The following is a 23,517-nucleotide window of genomic DNA, read 5'->3' on the forward strand; positions in this document are numbered from 1 at the left end:
TTTCCTGCAGTTGTCTAGAATCACTACGTTTGTGTCAGGAACTGCTGGTGGTTCAGACCACAACTGTACTTGGTTGGAGGCCCCAGTTCTTGATTCTGTCCTCAGATTCCAAGTTGGGAACTGCTGGTGGGAGCTGCAGTTTCCCATCTGTGTGGCATCAGTCTGCAGTCCCTATTGGTTGAGGTTCATTGGTTCAATCCATTCCCCACTCCGAGGTTCCATGTTGGGAATTGACGATGGGTACAGGGCCTTTTCCTGGGCAGTCACTGTAACATCTTTTGGTTACTGCTGGTGTGTTAAGGTGCACATGTTTGTTTTTCTTGTTTTACATAAATAAAGGCTATTGCTAAAGAGAATCTCAGAGACCAAAAAGCTGCAAAAGTGGTAGGCGTGGGTGGGGCATTTAAAGGCTACTGGAGTGCTCACCACCTAAATCAAAGGCTCCCAGGTTAGGATAACTTGGTCAAGGATTGGGTTAGATTGACACTAGGTCACCTGCCAACCTCAGGAAAATTTCCATGCAATGAGGGCCACTGTGAAATCACACAATCTCCAACCCAGTGGACCATCCCATTGAGTATAAGTTTGTCTCCAAGAGGTCCAAAGGCTTAGCTGAAAGAAATAGAATCCTTAAAATCTAAACAGTTAAGTACGCCACCTTTGGGCACAACGTCTTTTTTTCTAAGAACTATGGTCTCAGAAGGCATAAATCTCTACAAAAAAAAAGCAAAATCTTACTAAGATTTTTTGTGTCCTGAGAGCTTGGCTCGGTAACCATCACATTGGGGGCCCCAAAATAAGGCTGAGTAGAAGTGTGAGCTGCACCCCATGTGCAGCTAGATCAGCTTGAACAAAAATGTGGGTGAAGCTCCATTGCAGCTAAGGGTCCTGCCAAACTGCTGTCAGCTCTCAGGGAAATAACAATGGCTATTTTGAGGAACGTTCAAACCAGATAAGATCATTTAAGAAATGCACTTAAAAACAAAAAATTCCAAAAACAGCTTCATTGAAAGTTTCATTGTAAAAAGTTAATGAAAAATTAAAGATATGACGTACCTGGAACAAGACTACACAACCGTAAACAAAAACTCACCAAGTTAATGGCCTTAGAGACACCCCCATACGTACCCTCAAAGGAGGGGCCCCATAGAGGCCCCGCTCAAACTTGACAGGACTCCAAGGGATTTTTTTTTGGTAAACTACTATGCTATTTCCTTAAAGAGCCAGCAGAAACTACAATTAAAATTAATGAAAAACATTGCCAAATTCTGGTATATACCAGAGTTTACAGTGTCTACTAAAACCCCACCTGGAGCCCGCAGATGAGGCCCAGGAAAATCTGGCAAAAACCACCTGTGGGTGAGAATTCTTACAGAGCTGGCTCTGCCAGATCACTGTCTGCAGGGCCCAGCTGAGAGAGGGAAAGAAAATGTCATGCTGTTCTTTCCTTTCCACATCCAGACCAATTGGCTACTCATCCTTTCTCTTCCAAAGATAGCTTCTTGCCTGTCTTCTTTTATGTCCTAAAAACCTGGCTTGCTTTCTGCCTGCCTGGGACAGATAAATTGCCTGTTCTTTATTCTGGCTATCTAAGAGAGGGACTCTAGATCTTGTGAAGATAATATGTTTTGTATCCTCCTTGGGGCCACCTCCTGAATCCAAGAGGTTGTTCGATATTGCCAGAAGTATCCACTGCTTGTCCTGGCCTGTCCTGGCTGAAATCTGACAAGATATTTGAAAGACTTTAATAATTTTCTAACCAGAAATTTGGCCACGTTGGAAGCTGATATTCAGTGCTTGATAGGAAAAACATTTTTTCCCCTTCTCCTCTAAGCTAAATGTACCCAGATGGAAAGGAAAGTATTCCACCATTGGTGGATGGGTGTGTCAGTCCTTTATCATCCAGGCCACAACTCAATTCTTTGAGGAATTGAGAGCAACTGTCCTTATATCACAAATTCTTGCAAAACTGCAAATGCAGCTCTAGAGGCAGTCAAAATTCCTTCTACCAATCCCCACACCTGCCCTATTCATCTCGAAGTGGTTCTAAATGATTTGCCTTAGGAAATCAAAGGCCTTGGACGAACTTACATCCCTTCCCTGTGCCTCTGAGATGTAAATGTTAAAGTATGAACTTCAGGGAGGTCATTCTTATCAGAAGAAAAATGAAAGGGGGAAAGGTCGTTTGAAACTTACGTAAATAAAAACCTTTTAAGCGCTTCTCCACAGATATTGGTAAAAGGTTTTAGCCATCTGAGCAGGCACCCTAACTTATTCCATCTACCAGAAAAACAACTTAGATCCAAATTCTTAGTAACTCGTGAGTTTTATATTATCGTACCTGTCTCATGGCTAAAATTTCACAATAAAAACTCTGTTTCTGTTTGCATTTGTCTGCGTGTGTTGTAGATAGGTGGTACTCTTCCACCTGCAGATGGTATTACTAAAATAAATTTGTAAAAGAGTTCTATTTAATTGGCTTAAACAAACAAGTCCCTAGTATTCATCAAATTCTCAAAAATATAATAGAAACTATCCCAAATGCTTTTCAAGTTCACATGATATGGGAAACTATTTGGTATCAAAGCCAGTTTAAGTTTGTTGATTTAATTAGAACAGACCTGTCTTCAGTGTTATCAACACTGAATATAATGCAGAGATAACTCTATTCCACCTGGGTTTATTAACTAAATGAACTCATGTTCTCTCTTCCAAACTTTGTGAGCAAGAAAAATTCATTTGGGATAACAGCTAACTTTATCTAACGTCTAATGAAGTTTTAATGGGTAATCTAAACATTGTTAAGAACAAGCAAATTAAATAGATGCAAGTAAGGTAAGTTCAGAGGTGAACATTTTAAATAGTCTCCCCAAACTTTCTGGTAACCTGTAACCCTAACATTTTGCAGCGTCATTAAATGAGGAGTTAAGTGAAATCCACTGAATCTCCCGATCATTTCCAAAAAAGAGGAAATAGTCAAACATTAATTACTGAACATCGGTTTATCTACTTTTTGCTTCCTTCTACAGATGAATTAAAGATATTTGGATCTATGAGTAGATCCAAGATGTCTTGTGCCATGTTGAAAAGTTTACTGTGAGGAAGCACATTTTTTGGAAATTACAAAAAGTTTTTATAATAAGTCTGCCAATCCACAGAATGCTAATGTAACACAGTTCATAATTGCTTGCTTCCTGGTTTTCAATAGAAATCAAAAACTTTAAAGGGTTAAAAATTCTAATATATGTAACCAAAACTACTAAGAATAATAAGGAAAAGGAATTTTACGTGTAGTCATGGCTGGCTAAGATTGGAATAAATTTAATTAAGTAAATGAGTTTTAATATAAAAGTAACCTGCTACAAAATTAGTATTTTGTTTTCTCTCTGTTTAAAGCACAAAGTTTTCTTGAACTATTGGTCTGCTCTTGATAATCTGAGACTATAAGAGGTTTATTTCTTTACCTTTTTAAGTAATCTGCCTATAGAAAAAAGATCTTGTGTCTTGTCAAAATAATCACCTACGTTCCATGTTGTCTTCACCAGGTCGTTGATTAAACCCAGTACTCGCTATTAAAAGAGCTAAATTTTGCTCACAACTATGTAAACTTCTATATTTCCCTTTCAAATCTTTTGCCGTCACTTTGGTCAAATAGATAATGAAGTATTGTTTCATAATGATCAGTGATCCCATTTAGGCAAGCATCTAAAACCTTTTGGTATTTCTGACAAATTTCTCCAAAATCCAATTCTAAATGAAGACTCTTTGACTTTGAACTAACTTTGGGTTTTTCCAGAGGGACCCTGGAACATCTCAAAAGTTTTGTTCTCTCTCCTTATAAAAAGGGAGATGTTAAACTAACTAGGTATACTTGATATGTTAAATTACATGGGAAGCACTGTCATATAAGAAGTAATACCAGGTCTTCTTTATGTTGTGTCTGTATAGGTAAGTGTTCTAAGTGTTCCAGAAATCGTGTGAAATTCTTGGAAATCTGATATGCCCTGATATTATGCTATCAGTCAAAATTCCAGCTATCTTAAAATGTTGTATGTTACAAAAAATAACCAATTTTCCTAGTTAATTCCATTAAAATGAACTCTTGTTAGATTTTTAACTATGGGCATTTTAAAGTCTTTTGTCATTTATACAGAGGTATTCTTACAATCTGATGCTTTTACAAAAGTGTTTCTGCTTCATCTTCAAGGAGATTAAAGGAAATGCCCTGTTTTTTTGCTGAGGAAGATTTGCCCTGAGCTAAGATCTGTGCCAATCTTCTATTTTGCATGTGGGTCACTGCCACAGCATGGCCTCTGATGAGTGGTATAAATCTGCACCCAGGAACCAAACCTGGGCCACCAAAGTGGAGCATACCAAACTTAATGACTAGGACATGGGACTGGCCCCCAGGACTTTTTGATAAGCACAAATTTCTGATAACTAAGATCATAACAATGAATTGGTAAGAATAAAGACTGCCCTTAAATCTCCATGGAGAAACTATACCAGGTCCTCCTCTCTACCTAGATGACAGCCCAGCTTCAGGAGTTTGAACCTTAGGTATACACCTCCCAGCTGAAGAAGGTTCCACCTGACATCTGGTCCTGTCCAGATGCTGGAGACCTCCACATCAGATTGACAAGGGAGAGAAGTAGGTGACATGGAGGTAGACTGCTTCCTCCTCACATGCCAGATCAAGACTTCATACTTTAGCTAAACATAAAGTCCTTCCTTCTTTTCTTTCTTCCCATTAGTCTGGAAAGGGCCTGGAAAGATAACACCATCAATCATATGTCCCAGGACAGTGCTAAGAAGGGTAACCTCTGGAATTTAGACCAACTTTTTATTTCAGCCTAGGAGACAATCTATCTGACTCCAGGCTTGAATGGGCAAATGCAACAATCCCTGCGAATGTCACCTTAGTGAGGAGTGGTTTGTGCCCTTACAGGATCTATCACTGTCTTTAGTAGTTATGATTCTCCTTGGGTCTATGAATGCCTGGATGGCTGGTGCATAACTAGGCAATGCCTCTTAGCTTATCTAACTGAGCCCCTAACTTTTCATAAGTGAACTAAGACATCATATGGTTGACTCCCCTGAATTTACATTGTTGAGTTAGAAAGGACCTACCAGGAGGCATTCAGGACCCGGCATTCACATCCTTTGATGGGGCCATACTTCCCTGGTTAGGAGTAAAAAAAGGAAAATGAGAACATAATCAGAAAACCTCTCCTTAGCTCTTGCAGATATTGCGAAATCCATTGGTAAAACAAGAGCTGCCCAACAAAGATTCTTAGACTCTCTGGTCAAAGTTGTTCTTGGTAGCAAGACAGCCCTTGATTGTCTTTTAACTGAGCAAGGAGGTGTCTGTGCTGTGCCAACACCACCTGCTGCACCTGAATTAACACTTCTGGGGAAGTTGAAACTCAATTATAGAGGATCACTAAGCAAGCAACTTAGCTTTTTAAAAAGGTGAGTCCTCCAATGGGGTCTTTCTTTGACTCACTTGATTGTGATTGGTTTGGGTCTTGGGGACCATGGCTCCTAAGTGCACTCCAGATATTGAGAACTATCCTCTTATTATAGTCATAATAAACTTTCTGGTACACTGTATTCTCTCAAAAGCTTTAAATGCATGTTTGTAGCCACTAACCACCAAGCAAGTGATCTCCCTAAGACTGGAACCTCAGAAAAGGAGTCAAGAGATGACCAACTTAAAGAGCGTAAACCTGAAGCCTTGATCTATGAATGTCACAGGGGTTAAGGAAAAACATCATGACCTCTGGACAGCACCTAAAGGAACAACAGAAACAGTGAACTTCACCGCAGTGGCTGCTGAGAGTGGTGCTAATGCCTTAAACTTTGATCATGTCTCTCAGTTAAACTGAGAGTCTGATCAAAAAGAGGGAAATTGTGAAAAAGAAAACCAAAGGCCCCAAAGAGAGTCACTTTTGCTAGGCTTAGATCACCAAACCAGAAGCTTCAACCTTCCCTAGGAATGTAGTCTAAATGGTCAGTCTAGGATTTTCTGGTCAGCACCAATGAGGCAATCTGCTACATGGGCCTCTCCATCCGCCAAAGGAAGATGAGGTCATCCACCTAACAAGACCCTTGTGTCCCCAAACTGAGGTAACCATGCATAAAATAATCCTTTCTCCTACCTATGACTTCCTCGTCCTGCCTTTAAAAGCTTTTCCTTTCTGGAGTCATATGGAGCTCCTCTCTACTTCATAGAAGGGATGCTGCCCAAGTGATGGCTCAATAAAGCAATTAGATCTTTAAAACCTTCTCGGTTGAATTTTTGTTATTCAACACTATTAAATATAAGATATGGTTCATACACATTTATTTTTTTGATTATCATGAATCGTTTATTGTGAACATCAAGTTTCAAAAACTGAGCCTGAGATTTAAAAGCAGGCCTGAAGGCTGCTCCTGACATGAATTCTAGCATTGGCATCTAGATTCCCCATGCTCATGTAGCTAACAGTGTAATTCATGTCTTGTAAGTCTTCAGCATTTATATAGAAGAAGCAATTTAAAGCATATATTTTTTTCTTCCCTTTGATATGCAAACGTTAAGTGGTTGACATTACAAAACATGGTTTGCTTTCCTGTTCATGTAAAAATAAATCCTGCACCTATTTTCACATCAACGGTGCTGTCCCACCAGCATGTGCGACGAAGAACGCTGGAGACTTGCTGCTACTGTCCCTAACCAGGCCGTCCCGGACCAAAGACAGGACCTAATAATCAGGAGGATTAGTCAAACTCCAGGCAGTTATGCTGGGAGATGCCCTGGCCAACAGTCAACCTCATCTTCACATTTTTACAGATATGTAGGTCATTGCCAATGGTCTAGCTGCCTGGCAACAAGAACAACATGAGCTCCTTATCCAAGGTCACCCTTTGAGAGAAAGTGCTCTGGGATAATCTTGCTCATAAGCACTCAAATGCATAAGAAGGTCACACATGTCTCGGCACGTACTAAACATCAAACCACAGAGCCTCACTTCAACGCTCAGGGTGATAAATTAGTTACAATTTCTGAGACACATACTGATACCTCAGCTGCACTCAGAAAGAGAGAAAAGAAACAGAGTGGAGAAGGACAGGCTTTGGAGTATCAAGACAGTGAGGTAGGTGCCCCTATGTTCCTATGGGAGGATGAGGATGGCTTATTGGAGTCACTCTGAACAGACACGGTAATGATACCCACAATGCTACAGACTGATAAGACTGTAATACCATCTGTAAAAGTATAACACTACACTATACACTATAAAACTAATTATACATGTTAATTGCATATAATATATTCTACTTATATATAACATATACTAATTACGTATAATACTATTCTATACAAGACACATACTATATACAGGTTATATACTACATGTGCCATATATATAAATATATATGTACTGTATTCTACATACTCTCTCAATATATATAGATATACACAAAAAGACACATAGTATACGAGGCAGAAGACAATTTTATACTATATACATTGTAATACAGTACAAATACCTCTTTTTAATATAGGTGAAAAAAATCCTCAACAAAACACTAGTGCACTGAATCCAGCAATATATAAAAGGACCTAAATACCACGACCGTGTGGGCTTTAACCCAGGAAAGAAATGTTGGTTTTATATGTGAAAATGAATTAACATAAGAAACCATTAATGGTATCAATGTCAAAAACTATAGATCATCTCAATAGAGACAAACAAGCATTAGACCAAGTTCAACAGCCCTTCACAAGGAAAACACTCAGGAAACTAGGAGAAACTCCCTCAGTCAACTCCCTCACCCTGAAATAAAGCATCAGTGAAGAACCCACAGCTGACGTCACTCTTGATGGTGAAGGACTGTGGGCTTTCTCTCTCAGATCAGAGAGAAGACACAGATGTCTGCTCTCACCAGCTCCACCCACCGTGGTAAGAAAAGCGCTACCAGGGCAGTTAGGCAAGACCATGGGAAAACCGGGGCCGGCCCGGTGGCCAAGTGGTTAAGTTCGCGCGCTCTGCTTCAGCAGCCCAGGGTTTCCCCGGTTCGAATCCTGGCCGCAGACATGGCACTACACATCAGGCGACGCTGAGGCAGCATCCCACATACCACAGCTAGAAGGACTCACAACTGAAAATACACAACTATGTACCGGGGGGCTTTGGGAAGAAAAAGGAAAAATAAAATCTTAAAAAGAAAAAGAACATGGGAAAACCAACCACTCCAGATTTCAAAGGACACACACACATAGCTCCACAGACAGACTTACAACATCACACAGACTTTGTCATGGCACAGGTAGGAGGACACACACAGACACAAACCCTCAGAGTTAATGGCTCAGACACACAAACGTTCCCACAGACACACAGAGCCCAGGCCCTCCGCACTCCTCCCCACTTTTCTCTACTCTTGAGGGCCAATCATCAGACACATGGTATAATTTGACTTATATATCTTCTTTCTTCTCTCCTAAAATGTCAGGTTTAAAGCAGAGGGGATATTTTCTCTGCTTTGTTCACCAAAGCACCTACCACAAGGCTGTCACACCAATACTTCTTACAAACTGGGGCTCACAGAGAGACAGACACACACACACACTCACATGGCAGCTTTACAAAATCCTCATCACAGGCCCAGGTCTTCACAAAGAGCATTGTTCTCACCCCCATCCTACCTGGTAGAGGGGTGTTTCCTGGCTCCCAAACCAATCCCCAAACAGAGGGTCTCAGCTCCTCCAGATGGGGAAGGGATTTCACCCTTCCTGAGTACAAACAGGACATCTCTACAAAAAACACAACATGGGAGACTGGAGGCCAGTCAGGGCCCAAAATGGCTTCAGTCATGATGTTCCAGCCCCGTTCACTGCTATAAAAGCGTCCAGAAACTCCCTCATCATGAACTGTCCCTTTGTCACTTTGCTTTTCTATTGTGAGCTCAGTGAGGGGACCAAAGGTGAGCCTCTCCTCGCTCAGCCCCCATGTCCCCTGCTGCAGGCTCCTTGGGAAACATCAGCTCTGCTGTGGACTCACATTCCCACAGACCTCACTCCGTCCTCCCACGGTGGCTCCACCATCTTCACTGAACACTTTCTCCTCAGGATCAGTGTCCAATTTGTACCCTTGAGATTTTAATTTATGGAGGTGATTAAGTAACAACATGGACAGGCCAATGTCATTGAAAGATTTTTATTACTTACATTTCCAAAGAGGGCCTGCTATGCCAAGTTGAGTCACAGGGGCTGCATCGGGTTTGCCCAGGAGACAGAATCAGGAGGGGGACACAAACCTAGGCCACAGCCTTCATTTGGGGCCACAGGAAATGTGAGCTCAGGACTGGCTGCTTTGAACAAACCCAGCAGCCTTTGGGACCTAGGGACGGTCCTGTCATCTGGTTCCTGGCCCTGGGTGGGTTTAGGGCAGGGAACACTGTCTGGCGTGTGAGAGGCAGATAAGGAGGTCTGTAGGGACAGGGCACTGGATTGGGCAGTATGCACGAGAGGCCTGCTCCAGACAAGCTGTCCACTGCCAACGTGGAATGAGGTGCCCCTGGGAGGGGCAGGGTCTCCCTATGTCTGAGAGGCCCCCTAAAGATCTCCAAACATCTTAAGAGACAGAAAATAAGATACATGATTAATACAATCAGAAAGAAGTCAAGGATTTGTCTGCTCACATCAATTCAATCCAACATGGTGAGGGAGGTGCTACCAGGGCAGTTAGGCACCAAATGAAACAGCATTCCAGATTTTAAGGACATACACATACTCAGTCTTCCATAACATCTCCTGGAAATGTAAACGTATGGAAATGATCCATCAAAACAGCAAAAATGGGCTTTGGGGGCTTTGTGCATCATTGAAACAAAAACCTCCCAGCTACTCCTCTTACAAAAAAGCACAGAAAATTTCCCAGTTTGAGGGTGTCAAATTTACCTCCTTTGCCACCACACAGGATATTACTCAAAATGATACTGTGTGTGTCTACAGCTCACCTCAGTTATCGCTTAGATCAATACCCTCTAAACATTCATAGCTCTTCTTAGTGTGTTAACCAGGAAATCACATTGAACTTGCACAGATATCATTCTACTCCTAGGAAAACACGTGATGGGCTACAACTGTGCAGATGACCAGAACCGTTCCTTACACTGGAAGAAATCTCAAGGTTTCATGGGGTACAAATTGTGTCACTCAGTCTGAATAGCAGCAAAATGATACGCTGAATCAGAAGGCAAATTCAAATCCTTTCAAATGAGTTAAACAGAAATGTAAATATCACAAATACACATGGCCCAACGCAATGGTAGTCTTGAGCTCCAGATACCCATGTACCTGGATCGTGATCAAATAGCACATGCAGTAAAACATTTAACCACAGCTAAAATGAAGATGAACTGTCTATGCCTTTATCTCTATGGAGAACCACTGCTGGTAATCCCAAGAATGCAGGACTTTTGGTATTGCTGTCCATTGTTTGCATTAACACACGAGCCGTTGCTCCAACAGTGTTTAACATGTATTGGATGGTGGGAAGACAATGATTGATGAGGGCATCCTCACTCACTGAGGCCTCTGCCTGCCATAGAGAAGATACAAATCCATCAATGGATGAATGGATACAGAAGTTGTGGTATATACACACACATATATATATACAGTGTATATATACATATAGTGTATATATATATATATATGTATCCAATGGAGATTAGCCATAAAAAACAAGGAAATCTTACCATTTGTGAAAACATGCATGAAACTTGAAGCCATTATGCTAAGTGAAATGTCAGACAAAGACAAATACTTTATGATCTCACTTGTATGCGGAATAACCCACAGAAAATGAGATCAGAATTGTGGGTATGAGAGGTGGAGGGTGAAGGGAGGGGCTACTGGAGGAAGGTGGTCAAAAAGTTCTAACTTCCGGTTATACGATAAATAAGTACGAGGGATGTAATGTACGACACGACAGCTATAGCTAACGCTGCTCCATGATATATAGGACAGCTGTTAGAGTAAATCCTAAGAGTTCTCCTCGAAAAGAGAAAATTTATTTTCTTTATTCTTTGCTTCTCTTTTCTATTTTTTCCTATATGAGAAGATGGATGTTAACTGATCTACTGTGGTAATCATTTCATAACATGTGTAAATCAAACCATCAAGTTGCACACCTTAACTTTATATACTCATGTATGTCAATTTCTTCTCAATAAAACTGGAAAAAAAAAGTCAGATGCTTCTGGTCTCAGGTCTGTCAGGCAAGGAGTTCAGAAGCCAGATTCCAGTTCTCAAAACAAAAAAGCCAAGAAACTTGAAATCAACAACTCTTCCATCAGAGAACCAAGGTCACAGGCTAAACCACTGTCTCCAAAATGAGAAAGAAAGTCAAAAAAGGAGCAACTTAAAAAATATGAAAATATTCTGTTCTTATCAAGGCATGTCCTAAAAACAGCCTACTTCACAAGAGCATAACTGACTGGGGTCTTCCCAGAGCCTAAGTGATGAGGGGGTACTGAAATAGCCAACCTGAGACTCTTCGAGCCTTCTTTTCTCTCAAAGGTGGTAATTGTGAGGATGAAAAGTTTTTTTCCCCTCCTGACATCAAACATTTGGGGTCTGTTCCCAATGCCACTTCTCCAATGTTACATCACCAAAGAGGTGTCCAACAGTTCAGTTCAGTCCTAACACTAACCACCCAGAGTTCACGTCAGACTCCACAGGATAAGAGCTTAGTCCCACAGACTGCCCCTTCTTTAGGTGCAAACCACAGATGGGGCGCCCAGGCTACCAACATTTCTACTCAGCCATCTACAGGTTCACAGATCCTCTCAACACCTCAGTACATTTGGTAATTTACTGAAATGATTCTGAGACCTCAACCAACTGCTTTCCTTACTACTACTGGTTTAGTGGAAAGGACAAAGCTCAGGAACAGACAAAAGAGAGAGAGGCATAGGGCAAACTAGGGCGGTGGTATGGGTGAGGGAAGCGGAGGTGGAGGGGGCTGCAGAGATTCCACATCCTCTCTGGACACTCCACCCTCCCAGCACCTGGATGTGGTCACCAGCCCAGAAACGCTCTGAATTCCGTCTTTAAGGGTTCTGATGGAGGTTTCATCACATGGGTACAATTTATTAAATCACTGGCCATTGGTGATAAACCCAGTCTCCAGCCCCTCTCCTCTCCACAGGGGCTGGGAGCTGGGGCTGAAATTCCCAGCCTCTAATCAAGGCTTGGTGTTTCTGGTGTCCAACCCCTATCCTGAAGCCATCTAGGAGCTGGCCCAGAGTTACCTCATTAAAACAAAAGACACTCTATCACCCTCATGATTCAAGGAATTCCGAGGGCTTCAGAGGTTTTTGCTAGGAACTGAAGATACAGAGTAAATATCCTTCTTCTTATATTACAGAAGGTCAACCCCAGGGACACAGGCTCACTAAAAGCTTGAGACCCAACCACTAGACTGGAGAATGCTTCCCCTCTGCCCACACCTCCCTCCACATCAGCTGGGCTCTTGTTCAATATTAGTGGACTACACTGAAGGAACTAGATGCTTTCCAGCAACATCAGGAGGAAGGGAAGGATGTGCCCTCTCACCACTCCTAGTCAACCTGTACTGGAATAATTAGCTAATACAATTAGACACAAAAAGGAAATAAAAGGTACACAGATTGGGAAGAAATAAAACTGTCCTTGTGGCACAAGATTGTCTATGGAAAAAAATCTTAATCTCCAATAACAAAGAAAACTCCTTGAACGAAGAATAGTGTAGAGGAAGGTTGAAAAGATAAAAGGCTGAAAGACTGTTAATATTCAAAAGTTAACTGCTTTCCTAGAGATACACACAAATATAGCAAACTCATCTTTGACAAAGGGCAAAAGGCAATTCCATGGGAAAACAGTCTTTTCAACAAATAATGCCAGAAAAACTAGCCATCCACCTGCAAAAAAAGAACCTAGACACAGACTTTACATTTTTCACAAAAATTAATTCAAAATGAATCATGGATCTTAGTATAAAATGAAAAACTATAATAGTCCTAAAAGATAAAATAGGAGAAAATTCAGGTACCTTGGGTTTGGTGATGAATTTTTATACAATGCCAAAAGTAAGATCCAAGATAGAAAAAAAGCGGTTTCTTTTCATTAAAATCAAAAGCTCCAGTGTTCAGAGAACAAAAATACAAACCACAAATGGCAGAAAATCTTTGAAAATCACTTATCTTATAAAGGACTGGTACCCAAACATCCAAAGAATTCTTAAAACTCCTCAAAAAGAAGAGAAACGACTCAGTTAGATATGGGCAAATGATCTGAACACAAACTTCAATAATGATATACAGATGGTAAACACATGAAAACATGCTCAAAATCGTATGTCACTAGGTAATTGCAAATTAAAGAAGAAAGAGATATCACCAGACACAATAACAATGGCTGAGATTAAAAACACTGAGAACATGGAACAATGGTGGAGATGGAGACCACCAAGAATTCACTGCTGCTGGGAATGGAGACTGGTACGCCTACTCTGGAAGAAAAGCAGTTTCTTAAAACTAGGCCTGCTCTTACCACACGATGCAGCAAGCACGTGGTTGGAACTCACCCAAAAGACCGATGAAAACCGATGATCACAAAAGCCCTGCACGTGAACGTTTATAGGAGCTTTATGTATAATTGGCAAGACCAAGATGTAACCAAAACAATTTCAATAGGTGAATGGATGAACAATCACTGGTACATTCATAGGATAAAATATTCTTCAGTGATGAACAGAATTGAGGTTGTCAACCCAAAAAGACATGGAGAAATTTTAAAACCATATTGCTAAGTGAAAGAAGCCGATATTAACGAGGCTAGACACTGTTTGTTTCCCAGCATGTAACATTCTGGAAAAGATCAAATGTAAGACACTGAAAGATAATTTCTTGCCAGAGTGTTGGGGGAGGAAGGGACAAATGAATACGGGGAACACAGGAGATCTTTAGGACAGTGCAAGTGTTCCATATGATACAGAAATGACGGAGACATGTCATTTTATTAGCCAAGGCCCAGAGATTGTACAACACAGAGTGAACACTAATTTAAACTTTAATAACACAAGATCTGAAATATAGGGCAAACTGTGTGGAGGTTATATGGGAAATCACTGTAGTTCCTGATCAACTTTTCTGTAAACCTAAAACTGCTCTTAAAAAAAAGTCAAGTCTACTAGGAAAAAAAGATAAAGACAGACACATTAATATTCACCCTGATGACTGACTGATGACAGAAACAGACCATCTTCCATTCCACTAATATGACCTTATTTCAATAAGCCATAATGGTGCTCTATGAGGCCTGCACCCCAAGACCTGGAAGAGAGGAAACTTCCACTGAAGGTCTTATTAAGAGCCCAGCGCTGTATTTTCTGAGAAGTGAAATGAGTGCCTTCGTTTATCAGTAGTGTCTGGAGCTCCCACGTGGATAAACAGTGTCCTAGCAGGGCTTTGGGAGTGACCTTCATATGTGTAGAGACCAGTGTTACTTTGATTTATATTGTAGGTAACTGTGAGGCAAGAGATTCCGAGTCCTTTTACCACAAAGGGGCAACTCCCAGGGAATCACGCATAGTCCGTAATGTCTGCAGCTGGAGCCCATTGTTGGTCAGTGCTAAGATGACTGCTTGATGTATGGCCAATGTGATGACCCTTGGGTCCAGTCCTTCATCAGAGATGCCCCAATTAAGACATGAAAAGCAGCAACTCTGCCTGAGCTCCGTCATGTACAAATGTGGTGATGTCATCCCTAAAGTCTATGAACTCCCATTGCTTTTCACTCAGGGAGTCCTAAAGATGTCCCCAGGGACTCTGGGGGTCTGGGAAAGGGGTGACCTCCTTCAACACCATGGCACCTGGCAGGAGACTGAGGACAGGGAAGACCACCCGCTCCTGCAGGTAGGATATCCCAGAGGGCCCAGGTTTGGCTCCATCATGTCTCCAGGGGGACTCAGTACCCATGCTGAGCTGGAGTGCTGTTTCTAGGTCCCAAGTCAAAACGGTCTGCTGGGGGCTGGCCTCGTGGCTGAGTGGTTAAGTTCATGTGCTCCGCTTTGGTGGCCCAGGGTTCTGCTGGTTTGGATCCTGGTCGCGGACACATCACTGCTCATCAAGTCATGTTGAGGTGGCATCCCACATAGCACAACCAGAGGCACTCACAATTAGAATATACAACTATGTACTGGGTGGCTTTGTGGGGGAGAAGAGGAGGAGGAGGGGGAGGGAGGGGGGAGGAAGAGGAGGAGATTGGCAATAGATGTTAGCTCAGGTGCCAATCTTTAAAAAAAATTAAAAAACGGACTGCTGGATAGGTGATCCCATGCTCAGGGCCATCTACTCTAAGGATAGCATTGTAGAGGTCATTGCAGCTCTAACGGCATATAGTGTGGGGCCTAGGTCAGGTTCTTGCATCAGAAGACTATGGACAACTTAAGGCCATCATGGGTACCCCCATGACATACCCGCCATGGGGGTACCCATAATGATAGAAGGTCACTGAGGCCTCTATAGTGAAGGAGTCTCTGAGGGCACTAACAGGAGTGTGGGTTGTATGACAATTTGAAGAGAGTCTCCAGACTTTTGTGGTAGGGGTGCCATTCAAGGTGGCACATTTGCAACTAACACCACAAATGGGCTCCAGTAAAACTTGTTAACAAGGAACATGTTCCCTCCCAAATATCAAGAGAATCTAGCAGATGTTGTGGGTCCCAAGGAGGAACAATAGCTCTTTCTTCATAGTGTCAAAGAAGGAGCAGTTCTCAGATTATCGATTTCCAGAAACTTAAAGTTAAAAGGGCCTCACATTTTATGTGTGGCAATATCCCATCCACTTTTTGTGAGCTCCTTTTTTTAATATTTGCATGTCCCGAATGTCATCAGAGTACCCGTGTTCTTGGACACACCAGGATGCAATTCAGACCCTGCCTGCAATGACTGTGGGAGGGCACAGCTGTGGAAGATCCATGAGGACAACCCAGTAAAGGGGCATCACGTCCCTTCAGAGGGAAGGCCAAGTGCAGCTGAGAGGCTGTGGACACAGGACTGGACAGAACAGACTCAGCCAAATCTGTGAGAGCAGGATATTTATCAACTGCTGATTAGCTGTGGTCAGTAATTTCCAGACTGTGGGGACTGGGGACAGAGGTCTGTGTGGTGCATCCACAGCCTCGAGTTGAGGTGAACCACTCTGAGGGGTCAGTCGTTCTTTCCAGATTTAATAACAGGACAAATCAGGCTGTTAAAAGAAGCACTGGGAATAATCAACCCTTCATTAATTAGGTTTCCTGTACAGTTTTCAATCCTTCAAGGTCCTGGGTAATTTACACTGGGCCATACTAACTACTTTATTTGTGGAGTAAGGTCCCTGGGTCCCAATTTGTCAAGCCAATTTGTAAGTGGCAGAGACTTCATTTAATTTTAATTCTTGCTCATTGGATCAGAGCTTCCCAGCTCACTATGGGATACTTTAGGACAACGGGTGTTATGACCATGGAGAATTTAGGGAAGGCCCTAGTTCAGATGGCTAAAGATGAAACATTTGTCCTATTTGTCCTCTATATTATATTCATTAACACCCCTAAAATCATCAGGGGACACTTGCTTAAATTAGTGGGATCCCAGATATAAATGTAATTTGAGGGGCCGGCCCCGTGGCAGAGTGGTTAAGTTCGTGCGCTGCGCTGCAGGCGGCCCAGTGTTTCGTCAGTTCGAATCCTGGGCGCGGACATGGCACCATTCATTGAGCCACGCTGAGGCGGCATCCCACATACCACAACTAGACGGACCCACAACTAAGAATATACAACTATGTACCGGGGGGCTTTGGGGAGAAAAAGGAAAAAAATAAAATCTTTAAAAAAATAAAAAAAAATAAAAAAAAATAAATGTAATTTGAGACCAAGTATTGATGAACTGCTTGAAGCTTTCTGAATTAGTGTATTACATCAGACAGCAAAATTAATTCAGACCCTGTGTTGTACCTCTATCTGTTTTGCTATGTAAATTCTTTCAGTATATTTTGGATTTCCAACTGAGTCAGATTTGGACCTTTGTTTCAGTGTTTTATCTATTGTTTCCTTCCTGCTGATCTTTCCTGTTTTATTTTCTTCATGACGGGATACACTTCAGGGGAGGAAGTGCCTCCCTACCCTGCTATTTATAAATTTGTTTCCACCCAAGAGCCTCAAAACAGTGCCATCAGACCTTGAGGGTATTATGTTAAGTGAAATAAACCAGACAGAGAAAGATGAACTCTATATGACCCCACTTATAGGTGAAAGTTAACATATAGACAGGGAGAACGGATTGGTAGTTACCAGGGAAAAGGGGAGGTGGGGGGAGGGCACAAAGGGTGAAGTGGTGTACCCACAACATTACTAACAATAATGTACAACTGAAATCTCACAAGATTGTAATCTATCACAATCTTAATAAAAAAAACAAAACAAAAAAAAACAGTGCCATCAGGGTTAGGAGCCTCCCCCATGACAACTGGTTACTTTATAGGCTTTAAATCCTGGGCTGAAGCCACAGGGGTGCCATGGATGTTGTCCCCTCTAACCCTGAAGGTCAGGATCTTTGTGGCAGTAGAGGCAGGGGCAGCAGCAGAGGTATTGAAGGAGCCTGGTGAGTCCTCTGGTGTTAGGGTGTGGACTCAGCCTGCCACCTACTGCCTGCCTTTCCCCCTCTCTTCTCTTCTTTTAAATGACAGCTCTCTCAGGAGTGACCATCTGATGGACCCACCTCTCGCACAGGGTATAGTCCCTGTCTTCTACCCCCTTCCCTGGAGTATCTCAGGCCAACCTAGCTGCTGTCACAGCTTCACTCTAACTACACAGATAAATCTTGGCAAAGATATGACCCAGGACTCATTTAAGGAGGCCCCAATCCCACAGTTCTGCTCCCAAACGCCTTTACATTCTTGAAACTGCCCACTCTGGTCAGATGAACCTAGAACTGAGCTTGGTGGGTCAACAATGCAACAGGGGGCAGCACAGTTCACAGCACGAGCTCCCAGCAAGCAGCAGCCCACAGTGCATGCCGCCACCAGGCAGCAGAGCAGGGGAGCAAGTCAGAGCAAGAGAAGACAGACCCACAGGTGGGGGTCATGTCTGGACATGCAGCTCAGGGCACCAACTGTTATGGTCACCTGCAGAGGGGTGGTTCCCTTGTTGAGACTCAGACCCATGTGGCACAGACACACATACACACACAGAGGGCAGGAAAAGGCTCAGGACTCACATAACACAGGTCTGAGGGGAGGGGGAGGGCAGGGCCGGCCTCTCAGGCAGCTCTGACAGGGCTCAGAAAGCAAGGAATGGAGCCTGGCCTGGGGCTTCACTGGGCCTGGGGGTGGGGCCGGGGCAAGAGCTCTGCACACAGGCAGGGGCTGGGGTGGTGGCAATCTCCTGCCTGCTCTAGAGGAGAGAGCACTCAGGCTTCCTCCTCAGCTTGTCCAGGTGCGGGCACAAGGGAAGAGGGTGGGTGAGGCTTAAGCTGTGAGCAGTCACCCAAAAATGTGGAGTCTCACTGCTCATTACAAGGACAAAGTGGGTAAGAAAAATATGCATTCTCGATTGACTGATTTACATAAAGAAACACTAACAGGAATCTCAAGAAATGATCAAAACTGTATTTGGGGGTGGCTGGAGTAACAGCGCTGGAGGCGACCAGCATATGTTGGCAGTGAATCTTGAGTTGGACTTTGCTGTCTTACACATTTATTTCAAATAAACAAATTTATGTAAACTATATTTTCCTGTTTAACAGTCTTTTATTGAATTTTAACTCTTCTAAGAAAAGTTAAAAATAAGAAATGTTTCTGAGATTTAATTACTCTAAACACTATAGGTTACAAAAGTGTAAACCATTCAAAATGAAAATTTTGAAATCTCTTTCTAACTAAAAGGACAAGCAGCATCCTAGTTTGTCCTTCCCCTCTCTCTCACACTGGGGTGTTTTCAGGAATGAGCAGCATATTATAAAGTATTGGGGGTTTGAGTTTAGCTGTTTAAATATAGGTGGATTTTCAAAGATTTACGTAAGCTTCCGGAGTTCCCCTCACATCAATTAAAATAGGAATTCCATTGCTTTAGCCTTTAAATTTCTATGTTCTCTGGCAACATGCACATTCAAAATCTGATCTGAAAATGAAATATTTACCTGAGAACTTCAATACATTTATCTCACATCTTGAGGTTCTCTTGCCCAAAACGAATAAAAATTCTATTTATTTCCAGAATTTTCTTCCTGTCCTCACATCCTCTCTCTCAATCAACTTACAGTTTCAACTGTAATCAACTTTGCAATTCATTGAAAAACTGAGACTAAAAGTGAACCCATCTTTTCAGGATGACAACACCAGGGAGGGGCGGTGCTGACAGGACAGATTGCCCGGAGAAGTTTCTCAAGAGGAACCTGCAGCAAAGGACTGCCAGCTGCGCGTCCGCGCCCAGGACGCAGCCTGCAGGAGAGGCGGGAGGAGCTCGCACCACGCGCCTCCAGGGGGATGCGCTACTTTCTCTCAAGAAAAACGTCCACGAACGAGGAACAAACCCTCTTAAAAGAGCCGCCCACTGACTACGGAAAAGTGATCGGGTCTGTTTGTGGTTGATAATGATGCTGTGAATCGGGAACCGGAAGTTGGCGTTTGGGAACCTGAGGAGAGATCTGGAAATTTAGGGATTTATTGTCGGTCCTGGAAGAGCTGGGGGGACAGGGTCGTGGATTTGAGACCCTGCTCCCCAAACACTTAGAAAACTCGGGAGGAAACGGGTCCCCTCCGAGGAGAAAGGAGGCCCTGGGGCCCCACAGACCGCAGCCCCTCCGCGCACGGACCCCGGAGACCGAGGCCCGACTGTCCTGCGGGCCCTCCCGCGGGCCCCGCACCGTCTGCGACACGCGGGGCTGCGGGCGCACAGCCGCCCAGAGACGCTCCGGCCCAAGTCGCCGCGCGCAGGGACCACAGGACGCCCGGGGCCCGGCTGCCGGCCCCGCCCCCACGCTGCGGCCGGAGGGGCCTGAGGGCCGAGCGGCGCCACCGCGGACTCGGGGCCGCAGACCCCGGAGGGGACCGCGGGAGGCCGGGCCCGCCCCGCCGCTTCCCACCAGCCCCTCCTCCTCCGGGGCTGAACTCTCACCATTGCTGAGGCTCGTGGGTCCCCCGGCGTCCTCCCTACGACTCGGTACAGGTCACAGCGCCACGGAGTCCGCGGCAGAGCACCGTGGACACTTTAAGGGCAGGCGATCCGCCTTCGGCAGGATTGTGGAGCGAGAGGAAGCCGGAGGTGGCTGCGGAGCGTCGCCCCGCCCATCTGCCCCAGAGCCGGCTCTGATTGGACAGTCCTGAAGGCCCCTCCCTCTCGCTCCTGAGTGACAGCGGGTCGGGGGTCAGGTGTCTGAGCTGACCTGGAGCTGGACTTTGTCCTCTCCGGGGACTTTTCCATTGAAATGGCGATGCCAGGAGGCCGGCCGCTCGAGGAACTGTGACCTTTTGCAAACACAGACACCTCATAGTCAACTCACGGTGCGTAATAATTAGTCTGGCTCCACTTTGATCTCTGTTGACAGCCTTGAGTCTTCCACCCAGCGCTTCCCCAACCCCACTCGTGTCAGACTTTAAGGAATCCTCTGGCCTCCCAACCCCTTAGCTCTGATGGGAAGTTGGAACCGCAGCCGCAGCTGGGCGCAAGGTCTCTTCTCAGTCTAACCACAAGATGTGAGGTGTGTTCATGCAATTCTCAGGTGTACGTTTTACCCTGGAGGGAAATTTACTTTAGATCATTGTTTGAATGTATCCTGAGAGAACTTTGAAGTGTGAAGGCTATAGTATCCCTAAGGGAATTCAATTCCTATTTGGACTGATACAACAAAAATCAAGAAAAGGTTATGTCAATGTGGGATGTATCTGAAAAGCACTCATATGCGTAAGAGATTGGATTGCAAAACTCATTTGCGTTGCGAAACTCCTAACGCATTTATCCACTTATTTGAGAAACAATACACATCCTATACAACGCACCCCTTATTGTCTACAACTCATGGTCTTCAGTATATTCACAGATATGTGCAATTATCACCACAGTCAATTTCAGGACACTTCCATCATCTAAAAAAAATGCCTTTACCCTTAATTTACCACTGCCCTATCTGCCCACCTGATATCGACCCTCATGTCAGTTTCCCCACATTAAACCCGGCATACATGGGGTTAAAACTAAAACACTCATTCCCTGCTTACTCTCTGGCTTCCTGGCTCCAGAATCCACTATCCTCCAGGGAGATAGACACCCTCAAGGACAAGCACCTGGACTATCTCCTCCCGCAAAGAGATACAGGCTGGTGGGAAAGCTGCTGACCAGCAAGGTCACAGCCTCCCTCCTCTCTGCAAGTGTCTCAAGGCCAAAGACAGGCTGGTGGGAAAGCACCGACCAGCAAGGCCATATGCTCCCCCTCCCCTACCTAAAACCCCAAATAAAAACTCTTCCTTTTAGCTTTTTGGGGAGTTTGGGATTTGAGCCTTAGCTGCCCTCTCTGCTTGCTCAGCGCTGTGCAAAAATAAAATTCCTACTTTCTTCCACCACACACAGTGTCAGAGATTGGCTTGCTGCACAATGGGTGAGCGAACTCACATCAGGTTCGGCAACACACCTAGCTCCTCCAAGCGCCAGCCCCAGACAACCGCTAATCTATTTTCTGTGTCTATACATTGCCGTATTTGTTGACTTTCAGATGAATGGAAATATATGTGGTCTTTGTGTTTGATTTCATTCACTTGGTATAATTTTTTCAGGGAATTCCATGTTGTAGCATGTATCAATACTTCATTCTTTTTTTTTTTTACTTGAGATATAATTGACATGTATTATTATATTCGTTTCAGGTGTACCACAATAAATCTAGTTAAGATGCACCACCACATGTAGTTATAATTTTTTTCTTGTGTTTAGAACTTTCAAGATCTACTCCCTTAGGAAATTTTAAGTATACAATTCAGTAGTGTTAACTATAGTCACCATGCTGTACATTACATCCCTGTGACTGATTTATTTTATAACAGGAAGTGTGTAGCTTTTGACCACCTTCTATATTTACTCCATACAAGTTACATCTTATCCATATTTAAGTGTATAGTTCATAGTGTGAAGCACACTGACATTGTGAAACCAATCTCCACAACTCTTCATCCTGCAAAACTGCAACTCTACCCTATTAAACACCAACAGTCCACTGCCCTTGCCCCCACAACCACTGTCCTGATGTCTCTATGAATCTGACCATTCTTGGTACCTCATACCAGTGGAATCATACAGTTTTTGTCCTTTTCTCAACTGGCTTGTTTCACTTACCATAATGTCCTCGAGGTTCACCCAAGTTGTAGCATGTGTCAGAATTTCATTTCTTTTTAAAGCTGAATAATATTCAGATGTGTGTGTATACCACATTTTGTTCATCCATTCATCCATTGATGAGCACTTGGGTTCCTTTCACCTTTTGGCTACTGTGAATAATGCTTCAAGAACACAGATATACAAGTATCTGTTTGAGTCCATGTTTTGAATTCTTTTGGGTATATACTTAGAAATGGAAAAGCTGGATCATATTGTAACACTTTGTAATTTTTAAAAACTGTCATACTGTTTTCCACAATGGCAGCATGATTTTACCAGAAGAGCAAAGGGGTTCCCATGGGTGTTTTCACTTGCCTGATGTTGTGCTTGCAAGTGTCAATGAAAATAATCCATAACCAATCTATAAATGAAAATTTGAGAGAGTTTATTCTGAGCTAAAATGTGAGGACCATGGCCCGGGGCCTTTCTTCCTGAAGGAAGAAAGGGCACCGAAGAAGTGGGGTGCACAGAGTGGTTATATACCCCCAAACAGGATCTTTCACATATGATTGAAATGTCCCTTTTACAGTAGTCATGAGACTACTCTGTTGGCACAGCAATTGATGGAAACAGCAGGTAGGTCTGCTGTCTCGGTGGACAAAGCAAGGTGGCAGGTGTGTTGTCTCAAGCTGGGTGGTCACAGGTGAGCGCAGCAATCAGTTCCTAGCCTAAGGAAAGATGCTTAATCCTTAAGGAAATGCCAAAGGTGGGAGGGGGAGGGAAGTTGCACCTTTATCTCAAGGGCCTTTGTTCTTGGGGAATAGGGAATGTCTAAAGCAGATATACAATGCGTGCTCAACGGCCACAATCAGGCCCTTTTGGAAAGACAAGGTCAGGCCGAATTAGGTTTACACCAAATGACTTCCTCATATACTCCAATATATCCTATTGCTTGCCATTTCTATTTGTCACAAGCACAAAACTGATTAATTTCAATGAAGTTGAAATGATCCTTTTTTTTTTTTTTTTTACTGTTTTTGCTTTTGGTATCATATGTAATAATTCTTTGCCAAATCCAGGGTCATATTTTTCCCTGTTTTTTCTAAGAGTATTATAGTTTTACCTCAGGTTGAGG

General features: G+C 43.4%; 1 protein-coding gene across 3 annotated transcripts in view; it reads right to left on the reverse strand.

Moving 5' to 3' along the window:
* LOC124233279 (zinc finger protein 709-like) overlaps nt 1-20,355 on the reverse strand; it is a 41,569-nt gene extending 21,214 nt beyond the window's left edge. For 2 of the 3 annotated variants that reach the window (XM_046650444.1, XM_046650443.1), the window contains exons 1-2: nt 20,193-20,355; nt 5,131-5,182 (exon numbers count right to left, since the gene is read on the reverse strand). In XM_046650444.1, coding sequence (XP_046506400.1) covers nt 5,131-5,154 — 24 coding nt within the window. In that variant the 5' untranslated portion in view covers nt 5,155-5,182; nt 20,193-20,355. The remainder of the gene's footprint in view (nt 1-5,130; nt 5,183-20,192) is intronic. The other variant, XM_046650446.1, reaches the window with a different exon arrangement.
* Between the last annotated feature and the right edge of the window lie 3,162 nt (nt 20,356-23,517).

Source organism: Equus quagga, unplaced genomic scaffold, assembly GCF_021613505.1.
Source record: "Equus quagga isolate Etosha38 unplaced genomic scaffold, UCLA_HA_Equagga_1.0 182122_RagTag, whole genome shotgun sequence".
NCBI lineage: Eukaryota > Metazoa > Chordata > Mammalia > Perissodactyla > Equidae > Equus > Equus quagga.